The 26,769-nt window shown below is 40.2% G+C and overlaps 1 protein-coding gene across 3 annotated transcripts; it reads left to right on the plus strand.

The window, feature by feature from the left end:
- On the plus strand, nt 1-25,482 carry fyna (FYN proto-oncogene, Src family tyrosine kinase a). Of its 3 annotated transcripts, XM_074691298.1 has the most exons (13): nt 38-141; nt 793-1,014; nt 11,920-12,179; nt 15,451-15,547; nt 17,251-17,349; nt 17,563-17,666; nt 18,032-18,181; nt 18,314-18,478; nt 19,060-19,239; nt 19,583-19,659; nt 20,049-20,202; nt 22,133-22,264; nt 23,938-25,482. In XM_074691298.1, exons 3-13 carry the CDS (start codon nt 11,930-11,932, stop codon nt 24,144-24,146), a joined length of 1,617 nt encoding a protein of 538 aa, XP_074547399.1. In that variant the 5' UTR covers nt 38-141; nt 793-1,014; nt 11,920-11,929; the 3' UTR covers nt 24,147-25,482. The 3 variants fall into 3 exon arrangements, with proteins under 3 accessions (XP_074547400.1, XP_074547399.1, XP_074547398.1); XM_074691299.1 differs by lacking the exon at nt 793-1,014 and having other exon boundaries at nt 1-141; XM_074691297.1 differs by lacking the exons at nt 38-141; nt 793-1,014 and adding an exon at nt 3,464-3,640.
- The last annotated feature ends 1,287 nt before the right edge of the window (nt 25,483-26,769 follow it).

Here is a 26,769-nt window from a genome sequence, read left to right on the forward strand (position 1 = left end):
TATGACGACAGAGCCAGTCCGTCTCCACCAATCACAAGTCCGCGATCCAGCCAGGAGGGGGGTCATGGAGTCGGGGGGCTATGGACAATGGGAGAGCCACAACAACATGGCCAACAACTTGTTTTTAAAATCACCACCGTGGTAAGAACTTGACTTTGTTTCAAACCCAGGAAATGTCTAAGCTTTCCCACAGCTGTAGAAATGGTTGGGTATTAATTTGAGGGGATGAGGGGATCTTTAAAAACAAGAAAAATGCGTTGACATCAGCCCTTCAAAAACGTGCTCTTAAAGGGTACAAAATGGCAGACATTTGGCTTTAAAATGCAGATGCAACCTATTTCAACTAAACATATTTAACTCTCTACAATCTATTGTCATATTTGTCTGTTATTGCCCTATTAACCAGGCCCATCTACAGGAGCAGACATGTTCTTGATAATTTATTTGGATAAAATTCAAAAAAATGGGCTGTATGCTGCAACATTACTTCTTTCTTCGCAAGATTGTTTTTACATGTGGCAGCTTTTAACCCAGATCAGAGTTAAATGCAACAGCAGACAGTACAGAGCAACAAAAATGGGTCACATTGGTTGTTGGATTGCAAAACAACAGCATGTTTTTGATAGCTGACTGAGACAGCTCCAGTCAGCTGGTCCTGTGTTATATTACCAGGCACCCTCCTGACATATGTCCCTTAGTAAACAGACGTCCCCTTTACATCTATAAGCCCCCGTGCCCACAACTTTCCTCATCCCTCTTCTTGCATAATAGCTTCTTGTCTGCCTGTTGCAGCTGGAGCATCCTGGTGACCCAGATATAATGAGAGTTTATGGCCCTCTGCTTCGACAGCCTGCAGTGCTCTGACTCCACCACCACCACCAGCCACAAGTCTCCTCTCCCTGCCATCACTGCATGACCCACATCTCCATGGTTACCAGTCCAAAATGGCTCCCAGGAAGAAAGGCTACACACGCTAGTGATCATGACTCCTGGTGATGAAGAAGGAGAATAAGGGTGAGAGTGAGTTCAGAACTAAGCAGTGCAGACGACAGTTTGGGGATTAAATTAGACGTCTTTCAGCCGTCCTCCCTTCATCAGGCTAACTAGGCCACGCTCATTGTTGTGATATTCTGATTACATGCAAAGCTGTGATTATTGTGGAGGGCTGCCATGAATATGTAAGCCAGGGGACAAAGCCTGGAGGGCATGAAGTGTTTTCAGAATACACCCTGCAACCCAGACAGAAAGGCAGAAAGACTTCAGCTGAAAGAAAGATGCTGTTTCACTTGACAGAATTCCAGGTAGAGCATGTTTGTGCCTCAGGAAGGTAAATTTACAGGAAAGTGGCACAAATCCACCTTGATTCCTCTTTTAATCTGCCGAAAGCGGCTCACGTTATTTGAAATTTAATTTTAGATATGTTTGTGCGATCAAGATCAAGCATAGAGTTTTATTTTGCCTCATACACAATCTTTTTTATCAATACTTTTCTTCAAATAAGGACACTGCTATAACAGTTTATCTATTCCCATGTGACAGATTTAAATCTAGGGTAAATTTGAAATCCATATATTTTTGTATTATTTAACAGTCTGCACTGATCTTTTTTTCCAGATAAGAAGACCCTTATTTACTCTTTTAATAAGTTGTACTTAAAAGGAAATGTCAAAAGTGCATCAAAAGTATTTATAAGTTTTATATACACGATGCACATTGTACTAGGTTTTTGCTTTTAAATGTCTCACTTGTCTCAAAAAGGAAGAAAAAAAACTACAATCAAATCTATCTAATCCTCATTTATAAGACTTTTTTTTTATCAGCCTTACTTTGACTTTATTATCAATGCATGGAAAAATCAAACTAGGAAATCAGTTTAGGAAAAAGCTCATAATGGGAGAAATTAAATACTTCTTTCGGATACAAGAAAGATCAAACTCTGTAAAATCTGAGCTGAAACTAAAGATTTTTTCTTTGATAGATAATCCATAACCAATTTGTGTGACAGTGAATTAAGTGTGGAGTCATTCATAAGTAATTCAAAATGTAAACAGGGACATGTGAGGAACTGCATCTTATTAAATGAAAAGATATGATTTAAAACTTTGGACTTTGTAAACGTTGATGGTCATTTTCTGATATTTTACTAACGAAGAATTCCAGACAAATTTCAGCAGTTTTATGAATAATAGTAAACAAGACATTTGTTAAAGTCTTATGAGCAGCAGCTTATAGGGTCAGACTCTGACCCCACCACCTTTGAGGTTGTTAGTAGCTTTATTTTTTTAAAAGGTTGGTTTTCCATTTGTAATTCCTGCTGCCAACATGTCAAACTCAATGACCATTTGTACATTTGTACATTCATACTGGATGGATGTGCTTCTTGCCACTGAGTAACCAATTCAGCCAAGCATGCAATAAGTTCATGTGCGGTAAAACGGCTGAACATTCTTAAAAGAATAAGGGTCAAAGGTCAGCATTGTGAATTATAAATACATTCCTGAGAAGGTTTAGACTTCTTTAGATCCTTGTAGAGTATCGTAAAGAATCTATCAAGCTTGCAATTGTTTCTCCCATATCTTATAATCCATGTTGCAATTTGCAACTAAAAGTAATGTTTTCCTTAAAAACTAAAGGAGACTGTTTCAGGTTCAGCTGTTTAAGAGCCCACAGTAAGGGTAATTTATCACATGGATTTCAACATTAGAAACCAGGGCGCTCTCTTATCTTCATTGCTTGATCCACAGTGGAACATTTCTCTATCTGTTCATCACTGAGCCGTTTAAATTCCTTAGGATCTCTGCATGACATTAGCTGGACCAAAAACAAATCCAATTTGACTACCATTAGAAATTCTGAAAGCACCAAAATTTTTTGAGACTGATTGATTTTGTCTTTGTTCTGCATGAGGTTAAGTGTTTTGCATCCTTTGTTTCAAATTCACATTTTAAAGGCAGAGGCAGCAGATCGAGACAGAGAGCTCTGATCACTTGAACAAACACAGACAATCTGCCAACCTTACCCTGTTTTTCAGTCACTCCACAGACTAGGAGGTGACCCAGTACACATTGTAGTCTCTGATTGGAGGAAAGAGGTGTCAATCACAGCTCCGGGTCGGCGAGAATGCGCATCAGGCGTACGCAATCACGGCGACGTCAAGACGTACGGAGTTAACCGGAAAATCAAACAGCGTGTGGAGGAAAAAATAAAAGCCTCAGACGCTGACGAATCCTCTATCGGGCGCTTTAAATAACAAGTTACTGACATATAATAGATTAAATAATTATTTTCATCAGTCTATGACAACTTTGAAAGTTTTTGTACAAAAGTGATTCCTATTATTCTGTCGACGTGTTTAATTATAACAAGTGATGACGTTCTTTTTTGGCGAACGTGATTTCTTTATTGTGAAAGAATTTACCGGAAGCAGTATTTGTCGTTGCTGGCCGTTGACGCTCGTCGCCGTCGTCATCATCTGTACGCACGGCGGCGACAGGAGCTCCTGGATCGGCAGGGACGGGTATCCCACCGCTACTCCTTCTATGCGAAGAAAAAACAGTCACAGAGAGTAGAAAAATTCACGCGACTTTTCCGCACGAAAGCTCCCCTAGAAACTCTGATGGATTAGTCTGATATTTCTCCGGTAAGCACGCTTATTTTTTCCCCCTGTGTTGAATTTCAATTGGTGCACCCGCCTTGTCCCCTATTCTGCGCTGTGGGCTGCGAGATGAATTCATCTCCGGAGAGAGAAGGAGCAGAGGAGATAAATAACACATTGTGTCAAGCCAGGACTCACCCCGGGCTTTCTGCAAATTGAGAGGCATATTGAACCGTTAGCTTTAGCCGGAATGAAATCATATAGAAGTGTTCGTGGTGGTCTCGTTTTGTGCATGATGTTGTGCAGAGCTGTGATTGTGGAGAGGGGGCTTCTCTTGTGTTGCAGCAGGAGCAGGGATGGATGCGCTGCAGAGCTGAGCTGAGCTGACCACCAAGGCCATGCACACACACGATAAACGCCACAACGGCCTGCAGACAGTCTCCTATTGATTCATCCCGAAATAATTGTCATATGCTAAAGGCTAATTGCATTGCCACCTCGTTTAATATCCCATTAAAGCTGTCCTAATCGGGTTATCTGATGAGTCCGGAGCTGCAGCCATCCATCTTGTTGGCAAACACCGGTAGTGATATGAAGTGTGGGAGCTGAAGCATCAGTTGTGTTCATTTTGCAGGAAGTCAGTCAGGTTTGCAAACATGCACCCAGAGCCATGAAGCTCTTGTTATGACTACACAGTTAGCATGCGTGATGTGTATCAACGTAAATAATGGTTATTTTCCCCTCAGGCCTCCATGTCCATACAGCTGATGTGACAAATTGGCTCATGAGCCTCCACCTAAAGTAGATTAAATGTGTCTAAAAGAAATGTAGAGCTCAGTATGGGGTTGATTTTGTCCTTAGTTAACACAGAAAGTGCTCATTTGCAGGATATTTATCATTCTTACTGATGTCTGTTAGCCAGTGGTTGCAATCACCTACATGATTATTTTTGTGCAGATATTTCAAGATTAGTTGATTTATCGATAAGGTCATGAACAGAGAACTAATCAAAAGCTGTTTTGTAAAGTGAATAACCATTTGAGTGAACTTTTCAGATTCCAATGCTCATGTAAAATCTTATACAACATGTTGTGTTATAAGACAAAATGTCATTGGGTCTGACTAACTAGCTGATTGTTTACAACTTGAGGACAGAACATAGAGGACTCCTAGTTGATGCTATTCAAATGTTTTGTGTGGTCCAAAAACACAATGATGTTGTAAATCTTCAAATATAGGATGTCTGCAGTCTGCACTGGAGATTTTTTGGGCTATGCTGCTTTAAAGTGACTTCTATATGTACATAACTCCTACACGTTGTGGTTGGTTACTCAGAACTACCAGAAAGCCTCCATCTTCCATCACTGCAGACCCACCACATCATTATTTCCAGTGCATTCTTACATTGAACATTACCCTCCACTGGCACCACATTTGGAAAGAGCCTCTTAAACCCTGACTGGCTCGCAGACAGAAGAAGCAAGAAGAAAGCTAATGTTTTTGTTATTTCCCATGTTCTCCAGTTTGGAAAATACTCATCTACATGGTCCAGATCTCATACACTGAATGGTCATTTTCACAATAGGGTGAGTGATTTAACAACATGACTCAACACACTCCGCTGTGAACGTTGTGACACCAAAGCACAGTTAGGCTTTAACCCACACGTAAGTACTGCATGAAGCTCAGCTGTAGGTTTGAAATAACGAGCTCATTCAGAAAGTGAAGAATGCTTTGAAAGACCTAACACTGCGTTTCATTGTGCTGATAATCTTGTAGCAGAGTGAAATGTGCCCATTGTGTTGTTGTTGATACACTGAATGAACTCAGTTGTCCGACACAAGCAAATATTGTAACTATCTAGAGAATGGCAGCCATAAGGAGGAGATTGTCAAAGTTGTACCAAATCCAGTATTCACAGGAGTAAGATTCATATGTATTGAAATCTGCACACAACCACAAATGATCCTCTTTTATGTCATCATGTGTATGAATGAACAGAACGTTTCATTTTGTAGTTTAATAAGGTCAGTGCGAGTATGACTTCAGTAGGAGGGGTGTGGGAGGTTTGACCTTGTTTTATGCCTCATCAATAATGTGAGTGTAGAGACGCCACACTTAACTCAGACAGAACCAACTTCTTAATGGCTTCAGTTTTTTCGTTTTGAGGATTTTCTTCTCAAAACCAAAAGCAATATAATTACCTAGGGATGGGTACCTTTCCCATTTGAAACGGTACGGTACTGATGCCCAGTACCTGATAACTGGTATTGGTACTCAACAGTACCAACTGTCAGTACTTTTTTTTGTTTATGTGGTAAAAAAATATCAATCTGTTTAATAGTAAAATGTTTTTTTTTTGCAATTTTACATATATTCTTTAATATATAAACTTGCAATGCAGTGTTCATGTCCAGCATGTAAAATTGGCTACTCTTCTCTCCCTTACAGTCACAGGGATGCATTTAGGTACGTAAACATGGTACCTTTTAATTTAAGTGAGTCGGTACCTGGTACTTTTGACAGAATTCTATAAAAGTACTTTGTTCTCTATTTGTATCCCATTTTAAGGCTTTAAAGCACAAAGGTTGGTGTAGGATACCTATGCAATACATATGTGAGCTTGTTAAAAATACAAGGGTTTGTTCACTCAGGAGTTGAAACCACTGGGTTGTTGTTTTACACACACTTGACAGTTCTGTAGCTTCAGCATTTCTAACCCTTTAAATTTCAGGAAAAAATCCTGAAGTAATTATCTTATGTTAGTAGATTGTGTTTTTTGTTGCTGTTTTATTTTTATTTTTTTAAAAAGCCTGTCGAAATCTTTAACATTCATTGACTCAGGGCTCCTGTGACAAACTTTCTGCTCAAATACATTTTGCCCCCTCCAGACAAAGTGACACCTTTCAGTCATTTTCTGACAAAAATCTCACCCAGCTTTCTTTGAACTGTCAAATATTTGTGGTAAAAAAAAATGAAAGGATAAAGGGGTCAGGAAGGTTCTTTGACAGTTCCTTGAAATGGCCTCATCTGACACTTACCCCCTCATAGCTGTTGCAGGGATTAAAAATCACAACATATAAATTGTCAATCTTTTTGGCGATGATCTTGTTTTAGGTAACAAACAGGGATTGCTGTAAGTTTCAGTTTGTTTCTTAAACAGTTAAAAACTAGTCACTGGAGCTTTAATTGAAATGTTTTTTTATAGTCCAAAAGCCAAAGATTTTTTTGTACATCAATCTAAAGCGTGAAAAAACAGCAATTTGTGAACACTAGATTAGAATCTAGTGAGTTCTCACTAGTGCTCTTGACTGTTTTGTCTACACAAGCCTTTTGGGGAACATATGTGTGTTTCTCAGGCTGGACCAACTGTCGCCTGTCTAATCTATCAGTCACGCTGTGTGACCCTGACATGTCTGTCTTTTTAATTCACCCTATTGATCCTGCAGCTTTACTTTAAACGGCTGATCATGGCTCCTGGCTCTCTGCTCTACTGTAGATGTGGCACTTGCGCCTGTTTAGCTTCAAAATAAAAGCCATCGTTTCAGGAAATTAATTTCCAGTTGAGCCCGGCACTGACCCCGTCCCGTTACTTGTGTGTTCAGATAATATCGTCATCGTTGCTTTTCTTCATTTCCTGATGTGAAGGAATCTCTCAGCAGGGTTAATTAATACAGTTGAACAGATGTGCAGAGACTTTAAAGTCAGTCTATGTTTCAAGCCAGCCAGGATGAGGAGCTTTAATGTGAAACCCTGTCTGTCTGTGGTTTTGTGTTCAAGTCTTTTTTTTTCTCATGAAGTGTTACAACACAACACATAGCAACAATTCCTTCCCCACTGGACTTCTATTATCACAGCAGCAAGGTCTTCTTGGAGGCAAGCTGTTCATCTGGGCCTGAAAATAGCGTGATGATTGTCTCCCAGGCTGAGGTGGTCATGCGATACCCAGGCGGTGCCACGAAAAGAGAAAGCCCAGCAGCTACCAAGTCATCATCTGTTTTTTTGGGAGGCGAGTTGAGCTTCAGGTCGGGAGTAGAGCGGTCTATTTATTATCTGTGTCCCAGAATCACAAGCAGAAATCATTACTGTCTTGACATTTTGATGTGATCCATAGTGTTGATTCATGCGTGTAATTGAATAACATGAGGAGTCACCTCGTGGATCTGAAAGCACGTGATGAACACTCTTATTATATTTTTGTGTCTGGAAATGTGATAAATCTGCCTGTTGCTGAGGAATGCACTATAACCAAACTTAATAAATCAAAATAACCGTCTCATTCAGCAAATTTAGCTATGATTCAAAGTCCACATGAACACAAGTCATATGCAAATGTTTACCCAGCGAACACTGCCAAAAAAAGCCAAACCACAATAGGAACACATGTATATAAACAAAACAAGATGGCCTAGTTTCTGTGCAGCGGGATGCTTGCTATACAGACGTGTTAAAGCTGTGGTAGTCCCTGGCTTTTTTTACTTCAAGGGAAGGACATTTTTTTATAATTCCTCACAGGCAGGCAGTACGGCGACGGTGACATGAGATCTCCTCTCATTTACTGTGATCCCTCCAGGAGAGGAAGCTATTTCAATCACTGCAGTTCAAGAGCAAATCCAGCAGAAAACACATTTCACCTGCGTCGCTTCACTTAATATTTCTCTCTAAAGTTGTCAAGAGTGTTGTCTTCATTAATCTAGACGCTGCTCTGCTCTGGTATAGTGTTATTTTGTTTGCCTTAGTCGATGGTCGAAGTGTTGCGTTCACTCTGGTCATTGTAGCTTTTTGAGAAATAATTGCTCAGCCCATAAACAGTCAGAAAACTCAATAAAGCCCTTTAACAGAATCCAACAACGCATAGAAATTCCCTTTAATTGCTTGTTTTTGTCCAAACACCTCTTTTTTTCTTTTTCTTTTTTTACAAACTGACATTTTAAATGCCAGATCTTATCATTTTGCCTTAAATGGACCCTACGGGCTTGTGTTTTAAGGAGTATTTTCCCTTCAGAATACTCATACTCTGTAAAAGGAGTGTTGTAAATACCAAGAGACAGGAGATGTGGATATTAATGTCAAGGAGGATTATGTTTTTATTCTGGGGATATCCAGAGAAGCTGCAGCTCTTCTTCTCCTTCTTGTGTTTCAGTCTGTGGTTTTAGCTTTGGTCCAGACTTATATTGTGATGTTACCACTGGGCTTCTTCCTTTCAGGGTATTTAATTGGATTTTATTGGCAGTATTAAATCAAAATGATTTTTCTCCCCTCTGCTGTGTCTTTAGTCCAATGTGAACCAGAAAAGAGATGGAGAGGAGGTGAATTTACCATGTGATCTTCACTTCATGTTCTGTACCTGTTGGCTGCAGGTTGTAGAAATGGCCCCTTGCCCTAGTTTCTCTCGTGTCATTAAAGCCTGATCATAATGAAGCCTGCCAGCTATGTAATGTATAAAAAAATGTGATATGAAAGGATGATGCTAATCATTGATATTTGGTCTGTTCTCTCTGTGACATTTCCTTTTTTTGCTACCACAGTGTGAGTGATAATGAGGAAAAATTTCCAGCCCAAGTCAACTTTTTTATTTATGATGAAAATCAAAATCATGGACAAATGAGCCCTGCAAAGTTGATCATTATTTTGTGCACACACTAAATGATTTTAAGCCAGATTTGGGGCCTGGTTTGCCTCTTCCAATGAGCAGGGGGCACGTTTGACCTGATTTGGGGCTCATCAAAACCAATGATTTGTCCCAATAATCCTCAAGAGTGTAGTGTCAGCGATGCAGTGTGGCATGTAAAGGTTTCATATTGAGGATTCCTGCCTCAGACAGAATACCCCAAATAACTAATGAGAGAAGTAGACTAATAGTTGCTATTAGCCATGTTAGCCTACAGCTTATGAGCATGGTAACAAACATAAACAAAACAGTATCCAGAGCCAAGAGGAAAATCAAAAACAAAGCCAAGCTTGTTGCACTATGACCTCGTATACTTTTCCTTGTTTTGTGTTTGTGCATGACAGGTCACACTCTAGGACAATCAATTGCTGACCCCAATCATCTTCTGCATTTATTTATCTTCTGAAGTCACGTTTGTTCATGCACTGCAAAAAACTAAAATCTTATCTTGTGTTTTTGTCTCATTTTCACTAGAAAATGTCTTTTTAGGCTTAATATGAACCACACTTACCTTTCCAGTCTAGAGAAATGTCTTATTTCATGTTATCTAAAGACAAAAATGATGTCTGAATTGCTTTTAAAGAGGGAAGGGAAAATTTACTTGTATTAAGACATTATTTTATTTTCAAGCAAAGTTTTGAGCATTTTTTTATTCAATTGCGGTTTTTTTTTTGCTTGTTACAAGCAATTTAGACCTCATTTTTGTTTTTTAACAAGACAATTTTCTGGACTGTTAGGTTGAATGTGGCTCATGTCAAGTATAACAAGACAATTTTAAAATAAGACAAAACATTTGATACGATTTCCGTTTTTTGCAGTGTGTGAGCCTCTGTGAGGTCTCATGTCAATTGAATCGTTACTCTTAAAGTTCAGTATGTGGTCTAGCATCTTATGGAGTCATATTGTGTGTGTGATCATCAAAGGATTATCATGATAAAAATCAGTCTGAGCTGTTTTCATGTGTGGTCTCCCGCAATTTTGAAATAGGTTAAAAAAGTCCCGAAAGTCAAAAATAAAAAACAAGAACAAGACAAGATAGTCATCTTATGTGAACAAGATGAATTGTTTCTTCACCCCATGAAGAAAAATAAATCACTATATTGGACTTCAATACTGACACAGCTTCACACACTCCTTCATTTTTCCTCTAGCCTCTTGCAGAACTCCCAGTGTGCAGCAGCTAGTGACACATCTGTTTGCACTTTTTTCTAGCATAGGCACTGAGGTTTCTGGCTAGTAAATGTAAAACAGGGCCTGAAAGAATTTGGTCATATACTCTGTAGCTTTCCTTGTAGCCATTAAGCTCCACTGTCCCCCTGAACACAGCTGTGAAACCAGCTCAGTTTAAGCTGTGAAGTTAAAGATTACTTCACCTGATTGCAACACTTTTTGATAGATGGGAACTAACTTAAGAGCACACAGGCTCTTTAGTTTTAAGCAATACATAGTTAAGCTACAGGGAATGATAAATGTTTGACCCGTCAGTGACATCAACAGACGGATAACAACAAAAATGTTTAGTATTGAAGAGGCAGAAAATCCAGAATGATTTATATGTGACTGAAATGCCTCCAGATTTATATTTTCAGTTGATGACCAGATGTAACAAATCCCAAAGATCATACCGCCTTTGTCTCCTATGTGACCACTAATTTGTCGGTTAGATTTTCCCACTTCCTGGCCTGTTATCCTTTCCGTATCTTATAATTCACATGACAGCGATTCCTAGTGGAACATCAAATTAGGTACGATAGAAAAGAAGCACCCCCTGTAACCAGGTCTTCCCTGAATGTGGATTAAGCTCAGGTTAAAAGTGATGCGATGGTTCACCTCTTCTTCCATCTGCTGTAGCTCAGGCGTTTGGCCCCTGGCACCACCTCTCTCTGTCCACAGCGTCCGAAAACAAGTGTGTTTCCAATTAGCCGTCTCTGAAGTCAGCAGGCTGCTAATGCTGATAAAAGACAACAGTGCTGACAGCGGTCGCTGCACAGCCTCAAAGGGGTGCACAGTGGGCCCAAATGTGTGTTAGAATAACTACAACTTCTGAGATGGTTAGGCTCTTTTTAATTGGCAAAGCAGATTGCCTCAGTCATTCCAGAAATTGGTTTAGCTTTGCTTCAGAGAGGCCAAATGCTCTCCGAGCCCCCCTCATGAGGCTCAGAGTAGAGTCAGGGAGAGGTTTGCTGTAAAGGTTCTCTCTCTGAGCTGTAAACCTATTGATGGGTGTGCGACTCCTTGTAAAGAAAACAAAAATAAAAGGCATGCCAGCTTGTAAATGCAATGGCAGGGTGTAAATTCTTCTCACAAGTGTGGTCGTGTAATAAGATGGGAGAGTGAGGAGGGAAAGTAGTGCTGTTATTCCTCTGAGCTGGATTTTCTCAGCATAAAAAACCATCAACAGCAACATGATGATCACTTTGCTAGACACTGCTGCTCTGACACATTATGCTATGCATAATTAGTGATAGAGTTTTAAGTATCGTGTTTAATTTCAGCCTAATTGAAAGATATTTCACACAGCTCTGTGTAACTCTCAGAGGAAACGCAGAAATAATGGAATATTGAACCATAATTTCCCCCACGGAGCCAGCTGTTGAGCTATTATTTTACCTCTGTGCTAATTTCACTCTGTCTCCTTCTCTTTCCCCCACAGAGAGTAGAGGATGGGCTGTGTCCAATGTAAGGATAAAGAAGCAGCAAAACTCACTGATGACAGGGAAACCAGCCTCTCGCACAACTCGGGGTACCGCTATGGGTCCGACCCGACACCGCAGCACTACCCCAGCTTTGGGGTCACTACCATACCGAACTACAACAACTTCCACACGTCTGCCGCCACACAGGGGGTGACTGTGTTTGGAGGAGTCCATACGTCCTCGCAGTCGGGGACACTGCGGTCTCGAGGTGGAACAGGTGAGGGAGAAAAGGATCTTTTAAATACTTGTTTGAATATATATAGTCAGCTTGTTTATCATACATCATTTTTATTAAACTTTATGTAAAGCATTCAACAACAATCGATTCACCAGAGATTCCAGCAGTGATGTAAAAACAGTCCAGTAAAAAAAAATCATCAAATGACAAGATGTGATAAATAAAACCAGAGGAAATAAACATGTAATACCCAGGTAAAGGTTAGTAGAAGATAAAAATGCCCATAAAAATGTGTACTGTGCATGTTAAAAGGTCCCAGACTCAGAATTTAAACCTGCAAGTGATGTCTTTCAGAGTTTACAGTTTCAGATTAATCTGGAGTTTTTTCTCAAATATGTGCCACAAACATAAAAGCTACTTTCCCAGCACAGTTTGGAGTTTGTAAACAACAACTTGCACAATATCCACTGATCATAGTCTGTGATTTCCTTCTTTGGTGATTAAGAGGGAGGATTAGTGGCAAGAAAATTTGCCCAAGCTGGCTAAAAACAAAGTTCTCAGACAATTCTGATTTGAATTTAGTCACCGTGGTGAAGAAACTATGTTTTTATTTGTCTGACTTGGCAAATTCCAGATGACAAAGCTGTTTTTTTCACAAAAAATGTATTCAGCAAAAGCTTTAGCAGAGGAGGTGTAAAGGATTGAATTTGTGTTGACCCGAAACATACAATAATCTCCTCATTGCATTTAATGTGAACAGCAAACAACAGGGGATCTTGAACAGAGTCGTCTGGGACGCCTTTGCTGATGTTTCTGATGCATTACAACGGTTTTGGGGTGAAACACAAACGTTTTGTTGCGTTTCAGCCTCACATTTACACGGAAACGGCGTTTCAGCCGACCCTAAACACAAACTTTTGAAACGTCTTGCAGTGGGATTTTTCTGAAACGCTGCTGTCACCGTTGCCGTGTAAACGGTAAACGCGGACGTCACACTCCACTCCTCACGAGCGCATACAACAAGACAACAGTACCGTTGTTACTATCGTCGCAAACTACCGTGTTGTGCTTGTGCTGCTCAGTCTGCTCTATCTGCTGACTGTCTTTCAACAAAATGTGCATCTGTTGCTCCACTTTTTAACTTAGCATTCACCGACTCAACTCTACTTCGGTGGAGATCTCCCAAAAGCGGCTTCTTAACAAGACAGTTATAGCACCACCTACAGGCCTGGCATGCTTACTACAGCGTTTTCAGCCCAGCCGCGTTTCTGTGTAAACGCAGATTTTTTTCACTGTGTTTCAGCATTTTCAGAAGAAACGTTGTCGTGTAAACGGGGCCTTTTCTCACTGTGCAACTGATGCCACATACCAGCAGCTATCCTAAATTTTTGAGTATCCTACCTTACAAAAGAAAAGCCCACATTTAACTCTGAATTAATCTGATTGTAATCAATGGAAACGGGAGCGCCAACATCAACAGAAGCCCCAGCACATCTGCCACAGCTAATTAAGTATGAGCTGACAGATTTTTCTTGTTCCCTGGCTAACACTTAATATATTCTACTTTTTTTCTTCTGGTAAACAACAGAAGTGGAAAAGAATCTGTTTATTAATCAGAATATTTTGGGCAGGGAGCCTTAGCTTTCAGACACTAATGGTTAAACTATTCTTTTAGGAAAAGAGGAAATTATAAGGAGAAAAATATTAACTGTTGCTGTTGTCCAAAAAAGCTTCTTAATACACATTTAATATGAAGTGCTTGGTCTTCCTCCACCATTAATTAGAAATGCTGCATTCTGCTGGAATCAACCTCTTTCTTTCTTAGATCCTTACCAAATTTGAAGCCTTAAATGTTAAATTGTTTTTCAAGTAATGCTGTGTGTTGATTTAGTGTTGCTGCGCTGATTTTATGCCCCTACAGAGGATGAATTCCCAGAAGAGAGTTAATGAAAAACAGAGTGACCTAAATGAAAGCAGCCCTCTCTGAGTCACATCTGATGACCATAAACATCAAACATCTTGCTGAATAGTGTAAAAAGTTTTTTTTTTTCCTGTTGTGGAGAAGCTGACTTTAAAGTCTTTCACTTGGTATTTTAAAGATATATACAGTGTGATGGTGCATACATTAGCAGAATCTTCTCACTTTGATGTCAACTACATAGTTTAACTTTCCCCAGAACAGACAAACAGCCGTTTGTGAAGTCAACACCACCAGCTTGTGTGAATAAGACATTACTTCAGTGGGGTAGCACTAAGCAACATTAGTTTCTGAGATTATAAAGAGAGAGCCTGAGGACAGAAAGTCAAACAACAGTCAATTATGAGAGCAGAAACCTTATTTGAACTCCATGTAGAAAAAAAAGAAGGAAAGAAAAAGTCAAAATGTTTGCCACTGAGGCAGAGAGCTGTTTTTTCGTCTCTTCTGTTTCCGAGGTCACCCCACTGACAGGAAAAGCACAGAGCATAAATCCTGCACTGCTGGGACGATTCAGATCAAATCAGAAAATGAAATAATTTTACAGTTTGAGGCTTATTAGGAGATACAGGGACTCCAGGGCCGCTCCAAATCTCATCAGATAAATTGGATTGGACTCATCATTCCTGGAGGATGCTTTCTCTGATAAATGCAATTCAGTTTTTGTATGCAAAACAAATGGCCTCATTTATTTACATGTCAAACCTGATTTTTGTTTTTCTAGGACAGCACAAAAAGCTCAGGGCACAACACCAAAATGTTGTTAGTTTTTGTTAACTTCTCTGCAAACATTTCAATCTTAGACGCCCAGATAATGATTAGTTGTTAAATGAGTTAATCTCCCTGCTGAGGCTAAAAACAACACTTGCAAATCTGGCAAATGGGAACCAAACTGTTAAAACAAAACAGTGAAATGCTTTGCAGAATTAGGGGAATGGAGTTTTACATTGCTTGTGCTTCCTTCAAAGAAAACACAGACATCTGATAGATTAATAACTTCTCATTATGAATTCTTTAAAGCAGATTTCTGAGTAAATGATTAAAAAAACATTTTAAATAATTGAGTGGCTCCAGACCTCCTTTAACCGCCAAGATGGGATGAAATTTGTATAATCTGAATTTATTTGGAATAAGTCTCATTTGTATTTAGTATCTAAAATTCTATTCATGGAAATCATTGTCACCATAAAATATTTGGATTGTATTTGAGGAAATTAAGTAAGAGGTTAATAAAGGCTACTATCATGTCATTAATGTGGCTAATGTGTTGGATGAAATCTAACCACCAGAACACAACATAGCTCTAATTCTAACCACTTCACTGTTTCCCTCCAGGAGTGACTCTGTTTGTTGCTTTGTACGACTACGAAGCTCGGACTGAGGATGACCTCAGCTTTAGAAAAGGGGAGAGGTTCCAGATCCTCAACAGCACGTAAGTGTGAAAACATCTGCATGACAGAATGAAGGGTGGCGGTCGTGTTTTCCCTCTCTGTTTTACATCAGTCGTGAATGTTTGAACATAGTCTTTGAAATAAGATGCAAACAAAGGCAACTGGTCTTGATTTCCGAAGAGCCAACCCGGTTTAGGAGGGTTTGATTCATCTTAAGTTTTAATGGTTACCAAGCCTAACATTTGAATGTGTGAGTAAATAAAGTGTTAGTTCTCACCAGGCTAATAGCTTAAAAACTGACATAGAAGCCTAAAGGACTTTTGATATAAAATATACAAAAAATTAATGCCCTCTGACAAAATAGTGCCTATAAAACTTAATAGATATTTGGTTTACTACAGAATGTTTTAGACACGTAGACATACTTATATCACAGTTTATAAAATTAGCGCTCCAGATGAGCAGTGATTGACTGCATTCTAGAAGCTAGCTTGAGCTAGCTTAGTGTTCTTACAAAAATGTCTGTAAAACAAGGATAAATTAGAAATATTTTTGATATAACTGGTGTTGTAACCCCTAAAATAGAGAAGAGGAGAGTTACTTTAACAAGAAGAGGTGAAGGTGATCTATTTCACACTTCCTGCTTAAGCCTAGCATTGGGCTAATCTAGCTTCCACTTGCTAAATGAAAAAGAAAGAACGTAATAACAAAAGTTATTTAAAAAACCTGTGTAAATATACTTAAATATACATTTAACATAACCAGAACTGATGAAGTCCTCAACACAGATAAAATGAGAACACAGCACATGCGTTAGCTTAATGTGCTGTACTGTAAGTTAGTTTAATTTGCTATGCATGTTAAGCCAACTCACTTACTGTTTGCACAATGTTTTATTTAAAGGACGTTAAATTCATACCTATGTCTTCAAAGTTTGTAAAAGATGCTAACACAATGAGGGAAACAGAAATAAACAGTGATAAAAAAGATAAATAAGAGGATGGTTTGAGAAATTTCCACCACAGATAACATCCTTAATACTGAGGAACGGTTCATTAAACTATACAAAGGGGGACATTTTGGTACAAAGCCACAAGCTTTGTCCAACTCCCAAACATTATCACACATCTTATCTCGTTATCACTACCTTAGCTGAGTGCCCAGAAAACACTCACTGTGGGGTAGTTTTTTTAAGCTAAATAGCGATTTAGCTACAAATACCTTTAAATGTCTTCAGGGGTCAGATGGCGATGTGGTTTTTACTCTCCTCTAACAACAACTGGCTTGCCCATTTGTGGCAGAAGTTTATTTACTTTATCTTCCAGTGTACCGCAAAAGCTGTGTCTGCCTGCTGCCGTCAATCAAACAATAACACACCCAGAGAGGCAGCTGGTCTCAAGTAACGTTTCTGATCATTCCCTCAAGACCTTCTTTGTCTTTTTTTTTTTAACAGAAAACTATCAACAATAAATTAAAAAATAACTATGGAATTATTTCTGAATAAAAGATGATAACAAACTGTGATTTCGGTTGGACGATAATGAGATGATTCACTGAAGCTGCAGCCCACACACGAGAAAGCACCGGTTTGTTTTTGTGTGCAATCTAGAGAGAAGACAGCCAGTGAATCTGATCATCCACATCTGAGTGTTTATTTCTGCCGGTCTGTGCCTGCATAATGTGTAACTGTTGATCTGTTCTCTATCTCATGCGTCCATTCCTCTCTCTGTCCTGTGCTCTACAGAGAGGGCGACTGGTGGGAGGCTCGATCCCTAACTACAGGTGGAACTGGTTACATTCCCAGCAATTACGTCGCTCCGGTGGACTCCATCCAAGCTGAGGAGTAAGTAAAACTTCACTCACACACTGACACGGAGGTTTCTGACTCTGAGGCACGGCAGCTACATCAGCAGAGGGTGTATCATAAATATTTCAAGGATTATCTTGTGCTTTTTTTGCTAAACGTGGCATCGTGACTTACACAAAAAATAAGAGAGCATTTGAAAAACAGGCTTCTCATCATGCAGTAGTTTGATTTCTCCTGTTTTTCCTGCAGCTGGTATTTTGGTAAATTAGGCCGAAAGGACGCAGAAAGGCAACTTCTTTCCAACGGCAACGCCAGAGGCACTTTCCTCATCCGTGAGAGTGAAACAACCAAAGGTACTCTGCCTGAGCAGCGCCTCACATGATGACACGCTGAATGCTTTTAAAGTTGAGGACACAAGCAGAAGTGTTTCTTAATAAATAAAAATGTAGTGAGACTTCAGACTTAAATATTTAATGCGGATGCTGTCACAAGTTATTTATAGAAAAATTTAAAATAAGGTCTTCTGACTACGACAGTGTGAAACTTATTTAGCATGTAGTAGCTCTGCATTCATTGCCCTTCAGCTTTTTTCGTAGTGTGAAATCATGCAGCTCCAAATGTGCTCTTAGAAAAGCAAACCCAGCTAACCAGAGATCATGCTCTTGTCCACTTTAATTTTTCTCTTCGGTTCGTTGTGATCATGCTGAATCTGTTCCAGGGGCCTACTCCCTCTCCATCCAGGACTGGGATGACATCAAGGGAGACCACGTCAAACACTATAAAATTCGCAAGCTGGACAGCGGAGGCTACTACATCACCACCAGGGCCCAGTTTGAGACGCTCCAGCAGCTGGTGCAGCACTACTCTGGTGAGCATGAACAAGAGGATGTACAACAAATTCCTGTCATGATCAATCTCCTTCAACTATCCCTCCTCTAAAAATGAATTTTCTTTTGGTTTCTTTTATTTAAAACACAAGCTGTATTTTCGTTTATTCCAGCCAGGGCTGCAGGGCTGTGCTGCCGCCTGATCGTGCCATGCCACAAAGGCATGCCCCGTCTGACCGACCTGTCCGTCAAAACCAAAGACGTGTGGGAGATCCCTCGAGAGTCGCTGCAGCTCATCAAACGTCTCGGCAATGGCCAGTTTGGAGAGGTCTGGATGGGTGCGTAGCTTTTCTGTTTTTTTTGGTAACTTTTGGCACAGATTTGAACATTTATGAGTGGTGTTGCAAAACTGCATGTGCTGGATTCTTTTAAAATAACACTGAGCTAATGTTCAGGGTGGAGTGTCTGCTTTTAGTGATTTCATTCAGGAATTTAGATTTTTGCATGATACATCTGTGCATTATCCTCATTTTCATTTTCACTGGACTAAGAGATTTCCAGCTTTAATACAAGTTAAAACTTGGTGTATATGGTCATTTTTCTGCCATGTTGTTCCACTTCCAAGGAGAGTTTAACTCAGAGAGGAAACATACTGTTTTAGTTTGGTCGACTTCAGTTCAGTCTAATATGTTCCACACCGGGCAGTGAAATGCTACACGTCTGTCTCATTTGCTAAGAAACAGACATTTTGTTGGTGGAACACAAACTTGTCCAGAAGTTTTTCACTTAGTGTTGGATTTAGCCTTTAACACTGTTTTTTTTGCACATTCCCTTTTCAGACCTGGCGACACACCTGTTTTCCTTTCAAGATAAAAATCCTGGTAACTCAACCTTAACCAAGCTCTCTTCTTCTGATCAGGCACGTGGAACGGCACCACCAAGGTGGCAGTGAAGACTCTCAAGCCAGGCACCATGTCGCCCGAGTCGTTCCTGGAGGAGGCTCAAATCATGAAGAAGCTCCGACATGACAAGCTGGTGCAGCTGTATGCTGTGGTGTCTGAAGAGCCCATTTATATCGTCACTGAGTACATGAGCAAAGGTAGGGGCTGTTTTGAGCTACACTATAAATATTGCATCATTGCATACATGCACACATCTACTCTGTGGTTACATAATTTATGCATCTGCTGCATGGACAGTGCAGAATGTGTCCTACTTAGAGTGTGGCATCACATGTCCACATTACAACATCTTGTTAATTATCACATAAATGAAGCTTGTGGTTGCACACCCTGCAGTGACTTAACAAATAAGAATCTGAGTCAAGTGTAATCACCAAAATCCTCATCTTGATGCTTCTGTTTTGATGTAAATCTAAAATGGCTTCTGGAAAAAACACCACACAACCGCTCCTGACTTGTTTGTCATCTGGTTCTTTTCAGGGAGTTTGCTCGACTTCCTGAAAGACGGAGAAGGACGAGGCCTCAAACTGCCGAATCTAGTAGACATGGCAGCTCAGGTAAGCCTCTGAAAACAATCTAAATCTTGCTGATGCTGCACAGTGTAGATCCTTTAAATCATATCCAGCTGTTTCCAATAATTTCGGCTCACAGTTGCACAGTTATCCATTTTCCATCTCGGCATTATCCCAGTGTTAACATTTTCATTCGGCTAAATGGAAATATTTGAGAGGCTTGAACTTTGGTGCAAAGTAAATCTGGTTTAGCACTTACAGAAGCCGACCTGAAAACACTTCTAAGCTTAATGACCTATAAAAAAGATTTCAACAAGTGTTTATCTTCTGCTCTGTCTCTAGATCTGCTTTAAAAAAATCTTTACCTCAGAGCACAGATTGAATCAAAACTTCTCAGTAATATGATGTTCTATGAAAAAAACTCACTTTTCCAGGTGGCAGCAGGCATGGCGTACATTGAGAGGATGAACTACATCCACAGAGACCTGCGCTCTGCAAACATCCTCGTTGGAGACAGTCTGGTGTGTAAGATCGCTGACTTTGGTCTGGCCAGGCTCATTGAGGACAATGAATACACAGCAAGACAAGGTGAGTCTGCTGGGTTAGGTTGCGTCACCTAAACTCAAAAAAAAAACTAAGACAATGTGGAGTCAAATTAATAGCAATCGGCTGTGTATATAAGATGTTTTTGAGCAACCCCCTTTAAAGGTCCCATATTATGCTCATTTTCTGCTGTTAAATATGGATCATTAATGTCTTCATGAAATGGTAGTAACATGTTTTGGTCCAAAAAGCCAATAAATCAAGCACAGCAGCATTGTTTCCAGGCTCTCATAGCCCCTCTGTTCAGAACGCTCTGATTTAGTGGGCATGACCTTCATATGTAAATGAGCCTCTGCTGATGCTGCCCCGCTCTTCCTAATCACTGAGAGCGGCGCCACGAGCTCTGAGTGCACAATGTTTAGAAAACAGCGAAGCTCGTTTATCATAACATGACAGGCTAAAACAACAGGCTAACTGCAGCCAAAGTTAGCATCCTGAAGCTAACACAGAGACAGGGGACACTGAGGAAAAGCTCTTACATCTGCTCCACAGCACACAGCATTTAAAATACTCACATTTCCAGGGTCTGAGGTTTGTTGGCGGATGGTTGGTAATGCGCCTGGATTCAGGACCAGTCTATTCGCTAGCCCTCTGTTGTGCTGTCCAAAGTTGGAAAAGCAGTCGGCTGAGTGTAGCTGGCACATTACCTTGATAAATGAACTCTAGCCACTTAGTCTTGTCTTCTTCTGAGATGGGGAGCTTGTGCATGGAACTATGTGGCTGTTTGCAGCCAAAAACAGAGCAGTGATGGCTCTTCAACTTTGGCATTCTCCTCCCCACTGCTGGAGAGGAGGTTTGGGGGGTATCTGCTCCTGTGGACCAATCAGGTCAGACTTGCTCCTGATTGGTCAGAAAAGGAAATTGCTGACATCAGCAAATCCCCCAAATCCAAACAGCTCGTTTTAGGTCAGGATTTTACATTCACAAGCACTACTAAGTACAGGTTTTGTCATTTAATCACATTTTGTGGGCGGAGGAAAAGCCAAAGACCCACAAATTTCACTAAAAGACTTAATAAAGTTATTTTTTGCATAATATGGGACCTTTAAAATTAAATTTAGCCACATCTAAATTTCTGCCTTGTGTTCACATGGCTCATTATAACTTGGCTTGAGCTAAGTGACCAACAGCTGCTGCAACCAGCAGCCTAAATATAAAGTGTGCACACACTGAGTATGGAAATATGTTTCTTTAAGCACTTTGCTGCAAAAGACATCAAGTTGAAGCTTCTGTACATATCTGGTGTAAAGTGTTTTCATTGTGTCCTCCACATCTCCAACCACAGGATCTCAGTGGAAACCTCAGTGTCAGAGGAAAAAGTTGGTGACCTGGCAGATGTCTAGTTCCATTCTACCGATTCCAAGAAACACTTTTGCAAAAACACTCTACTTTTCAAATTTAAGTGCAGTAAATGAGCAGAGACTTGTTTTTGTGACAGCGGTGGAAAAACAGGAGCACGTGTGGTTACAGCATGGCACAGAGACAGCAGAGTATCATGACTGAACTGCAAGTCTTACACTTAACGGAGCACACATCGAACACAAAACTCAGACTCTGGTTGAAAGTTCCTCCCTGACTCTGTTGGCAGATGTGAAGTACACCAGAAAGGCTCTCAGACTCAGTTAGTCACTGTGTCAACATGATCACTACCTCACTTGTGAGCGATTTAAATGTTTACTTGTTCAGCTTGGGCCAAGAGCAAACTGAGAACGAGGGAGATAATGGAATTGTTCCGTTTTTTCCCTGGTGGGATGTTATCAAGACCTCATGTTTCTGCACTAATGAAATCACTGATGATGGGGAGAAAACACAGAGGGGACTGACCTACTTAGACTTTCTTGCATCAGCAAAACAACAGAGCTGATTGAGAAAGTTTTGGAGCTCAAATTGTACGTCTCATTCTTTTTTTTTTAAGGTGCAAAGTTTCCCATAAAGTGGACCGCTCCGGAGGCTGCTCTCTATGGGAAATTCACCATCAAGTCTGACGTGTGGTCGTTTGGCATCCTGCTGACGGAGCTGGTGACAAAGGGCAGAGTGCCATATCCAGGTGAGAGTGCAGAGAGATGCAGATTATGTAACCTTGATCAATTCTGGATGATCGCTCAGATTTCATTAATGCAGAATGTGTGTTAGGGCGTTTAAGTCTACTGAGACACTCTCTGTGGTTGTGTTTGTTATGAAAAGAGCAGCATGTTGCATAATGCTCTGTACATTATGCAGAGCAATGTCCCGGACGGTTGTGTGAACATGTGAAAAGACAGAATTCCTCCTCATCAACGCAGCACATTTACATCTGAAGACCAAACACATGACTGAAAAATACCTATTAGTTCTCTCAGAGTAGAGCAGTTAATTCACACTCTTCTAATATGAGTTATTCAGCTTTTTATTCATGAACACAAGTGTTTTAATTACTCCAGCTGATTAAACCTCAAATTAAGTGGAAGTTTGCCACAGCTATGAGCAAAAGTGAGAATTCACTAAAGTCCTGAAACAAAAAAAATCAGGATGTAGAGCTGAAACAGAAACAATTTAAGAGTCACTGAGGTGACAATCAAACACTTTACACATAGTTCCAAGAAACTGAGTGTGTTGTAACCACATTACCACACTGAAAATGATCCACAGTGGGAGCTCGGCTGGTGTATAATCACACAACCATGGGGTCACTTGAAGTTTTTGCCAAGATCTTTTGCCCATAAGTGAAATGTGTGTATTAAACCCCAAAACGTGCATTTTTTGAAGAATGAGATCTGTCAGTGTAATAAACTGATGATTTTTTTTTACATTATCTCTGTAATCTTCACTTCTACGGTGTTCAACTACAAGCCCCATGTAAAATACAGGAAGAACCCTGTGTGTTTATTTGAAGACTTTGAAACTTTCTTTTCCTAATTCAGTATAAGCATTGTTTTTTAAATTACGGTCTCATGGAGCAAGGATGTGTGGGCGCGCTTTAGCCCCACCTTCTTGTCCAAAAGTGTCAACCAGGACAATATGTAAGCTTGGACTCTGCTATGACCTGTCTGGATCAGCAGATGAAAATAAGCCCCATGGCTAACTCTGGGAAATTTACATGGATAGCGTGCTTACATGTTCATCAATACACACTGTCCCTTTAAATTTATAAAAAAAATAAATATATAATCTGTTTGTCATCCATTTAAAAAGTATTTAGTGTCACCCACAGGTTGGATGTGATTTGCACACTGTGAAATTATGCCCTGCTGGCTTTTCTTCTGCAGTTGCTGATGACAGTCTGCTTAGTTGCACCTATATTCCTTGCCCCTAGGTGGAGCTCAATCACAGAATGCGACATTTATATTTTCACCTGCATTAACACAAAGTGCATATTGCTTTTGACTTGTTGACTGAGCCATGTGTGAGCTTTTCAAAGGGAAATGTGCCATTTTAAAGAGAAGTGGTGACACTATTGTCATCATGCAAGAAGCAGGAAGACTGCCATGGCTTAACTACAGTGTGCAAAAAGGGACAAATTGTGAGAAAATTGAATTTATTTTTGAACATCAAACTAAAAAACTGAGAAATCACTTCCTGTTTTGCATTTTTTAGTTTCCTACCAATCTAACTTCCGCTCAGACGTCCTATTTAATAACTACTTTTTATGCCAGCAGAAGCATTTGACTCTTTCAGCATCACTGAACTTGGGTGTGAAAAAAAAATTCTTAATTTCTTATTTTTTTTTCTTTTTCTTTCCAGGCATGAACAACCGTGAGGTGCTGGAGCAGGTGGAGCGAGGCTACAGGATGCCGTGCCCACAGGACTGCCCCTCGTCCCTGCACGAGCTCATGGTGCAGTGCTGGAAGAAAGACCCCGAGGAGAGGCCCACCTTCGAGTATCTGCAGGCCTTTTTGGAGGACTACTTCACTGCCACAGAGCCTCAGTACCAGCCAGGGGACAACCTCTGAGCACCGCTGCCTTCATCTCATGTCATTTCACCAGCTCTCCACCAGAGGGAGCCAGACTCCACCCCTTCTCTCCCCCATCCTGTGGCCGTAAAGATCGTAAACACTCATGGACTGACTTCTTGATTTCCAAGCTTCATTCAAAAAGAGACAGCTGCCTCTCCAACAGGAGACTGACTATCAAATGAAAGGATGTTTTTGAGGAGGGAGGGGGCGCTGAGATGACTGAAGACTTCAAAATGACTGCCATGGGTGAACCAGACAAGTCGTGTTGTTTAACTTGTATTTAGTGTACATATAAATTGCTTGTTTACTTATCTTTTTTGTTTCCTTTCTATTACTTTTGATATTTTGGAAATGTGTGGATTTTTTTTTTAATCCAGTGTCGAAGTTCTTTCAGATTTACGGCTCTTAGAAAAACGTGTGCGGCTCACAGTTGGTAACAGATCGTGACTTAATAATTGTAGGAATGATAATAGTTAGACATCGTGGACCAAAGTATCTCAGAAGTTTTTCTGGACGTCCACAGACCTTTTTTACGAGGTTAATATAACAATACTGCTCTCCTCTTCTCAAGGATCTTAGATGTACTATAACACCTGTTCTTGCCTTTTCATGTTTAGTAATATTCTTATAATGTAAAGGAATGCCTTCATGCTTTCTACACACTAACTTAGTGAATCATGGACTCTTCCAGCCAAACGTATGCGCCATCTGCACTAATATTAAGTGCTTTCATTGCATTTCAGCTTCAGCCAATGAGTTTTAGATCGGCTTAAAGTAACTTTTACTTCTGCTTTCTGTAGCTGGGAGGGAGGCAGACTTCCTCCCTGACTACAACCATTGTTTGGCTGACGGCTTATTATACTGGCAATATTTTAAAATGTATGTTGCATTATTGTATGGCAGCAGGCTGTGTAAGAATTCTGCATTGTCTTTTCGCTTCAAACAAACTGCCACTCACATGACGGGAATGAAGGATGCGTACCTGTGTTTGTCCCTCCATAATGTGTATATGGAAAGAACATGTCGTCGAAGAGACCAAACGTTTTTATTTTTGTATCATTTCTGCTTCTGTTTGGTCCGTCTTGTTCGTCTCTGGATGAAATTTTATCTTCCTCAAGTGTCAAACTTCTCTCTGCCGGTGAGAAGGTGCGTTCCAAGACAATTCTCCATTTCTGTGTGTTTAAGTTGCAAAAAGTGTGCAAAATGTTGGTCCTGCATCACGTTGTTTTTACCCCGATTCTGTGGATATACAGAAAATGTTTATGGTCTCTGCATTATTTATTGTCTCTGTCTGTTACTTGTACACATTTGGTTTTTAAATAAACAACCTTGCCATCATAATTCTCTTGATGGAGCAGTTTGAAATAATTCACACTTAGCCTGTTAGGGACTTTCTTGAGCACCTCAGGCTTTAACTTTTGACATCTGCCTGACAGCAGTCATTAGTGTGTAAAATAAGTGTTGTGTTTGCGAGAGGCATTAAGTGCATTTAAGCCTCAGGCTGAACTTGACACTTTCACAACATTACTGAACTCATTGTATGCAAATTACTGTGTCGACATGCCAATTTGCTCGCGTGACAGCGAACGTACCTTTTATTTCTGTCGCTGTCATTGTTTTCTTATTATCATGAACTGAGCATTTTTTTTAGTTTTCTTTTTTATATTATGCACCAATTTTTAGCCCCGTCCTCCTCAGCTAACCTTTCCTGAACGATCAGGCTGAGCAACACAAACTCTTCATTCTTGGCTCTGATTGGATGCAGCTGAAGTGTGAAGAATTTGCATATAGCAGCCGGTAACACACACAAGCCTCTGCACCCACAGGTGTTTAAAGAATCCAGGAGAGAACAGGTAGGTCTTTTTTTCCTCTTTCCAGTTGTTTTTTTCCATGTCTGATTAAAAAAGGCTAAATTAAATAGATAAAATGCATTCTTACTATTTGAAATGTATACAGAGGCGATTGTTAAAGAAGCATGTGTGAATTTTTTATTGTAAAACTATGAGAATAGAACAAATTTTCCCCTCTTTTTAAGAAACATACAAACATTTTTTGTGTTTGTTTACCCCTTGCAGAAAGCTCCCTCACCAAGATGAAGAAATCTCAACAAGCTCCAGAACTGGATGTATGTCCCACTTCTAATACGTCTGAACTCTTCACTCCAGATGTCACGATAAACCAAATACTCCATGCTAGTCCTCATCCTGACAGGGCAGCACCAGCCTGTAACATGTGGGCAGAGTATTTTAGTCCAGAGAGCCTTCACCAAGTCAGACAAGGTTACCAGATTTGTCACAGTCATCCTGATTGGGCAGTGCAGGGTGTCAAGTGGACAGACACCGGAGGAGAAACTCCTCCAGAAATCAAACTCCATCATCGACAACCTGATGGCTGCTGGTTTCCTGCAGGAACCAGGGAGAAAACCCTGAACAGGGAGTGCTGCTGCCGCCATAGAAGACCAGAGCCTGAAAACACAAACACAAGGTGACCGAGGAAAAGCTTTAAGGTGGTGTTAAAGGATGAATTCATTTTGCTTTAGTCGAAAGCTTAGTGTGGGATAAAACCCAGTCTTTTTATGTGTGTTCAGTGATGATTACAGCTCTCAGGTCCAAAGTGATGA

Source organism: Halichoeres trimaculatus, unplaced genomic scaffold, assembly GCF_033239565.1.
Source record: "Halichoeres trimaculatus isolate MK-OKI-2021-1 unplaced genomic scaffold, fHalTri1.1 fHalTri1_scaffold_17, whole genome shotgun sequence".
Lineage (NCBI taxonomy): Eukaryota > Metazoa > Chordata > Actinopteri > Labriformes > Labridae > Halichoeres > Halichoeres trimaculatus.

Coding starts and splice junctions, on each gene's coding strand:
- fyna (XM_074691299.1), top strand. CDS start 11,930: ATGGGCTGTGTCCAATGTAAGGATAAAGAAGCAGCAAAACTCACTGAT. Junction 17,350..17,562: donor GACTCCATCCAAGCTGAGGA/GTAAGTAAAACT, acceptor TTTTTCCTGCAG/CTGGTATTTTGGTAAATTAG. Junction 18,479..19,059: donor GTTTGGAGAGGTCTGGATGG/GTGCGTAGCTTT, acceptor TCTTCTGATCAG/GCACGTGGAACGGCACCACC.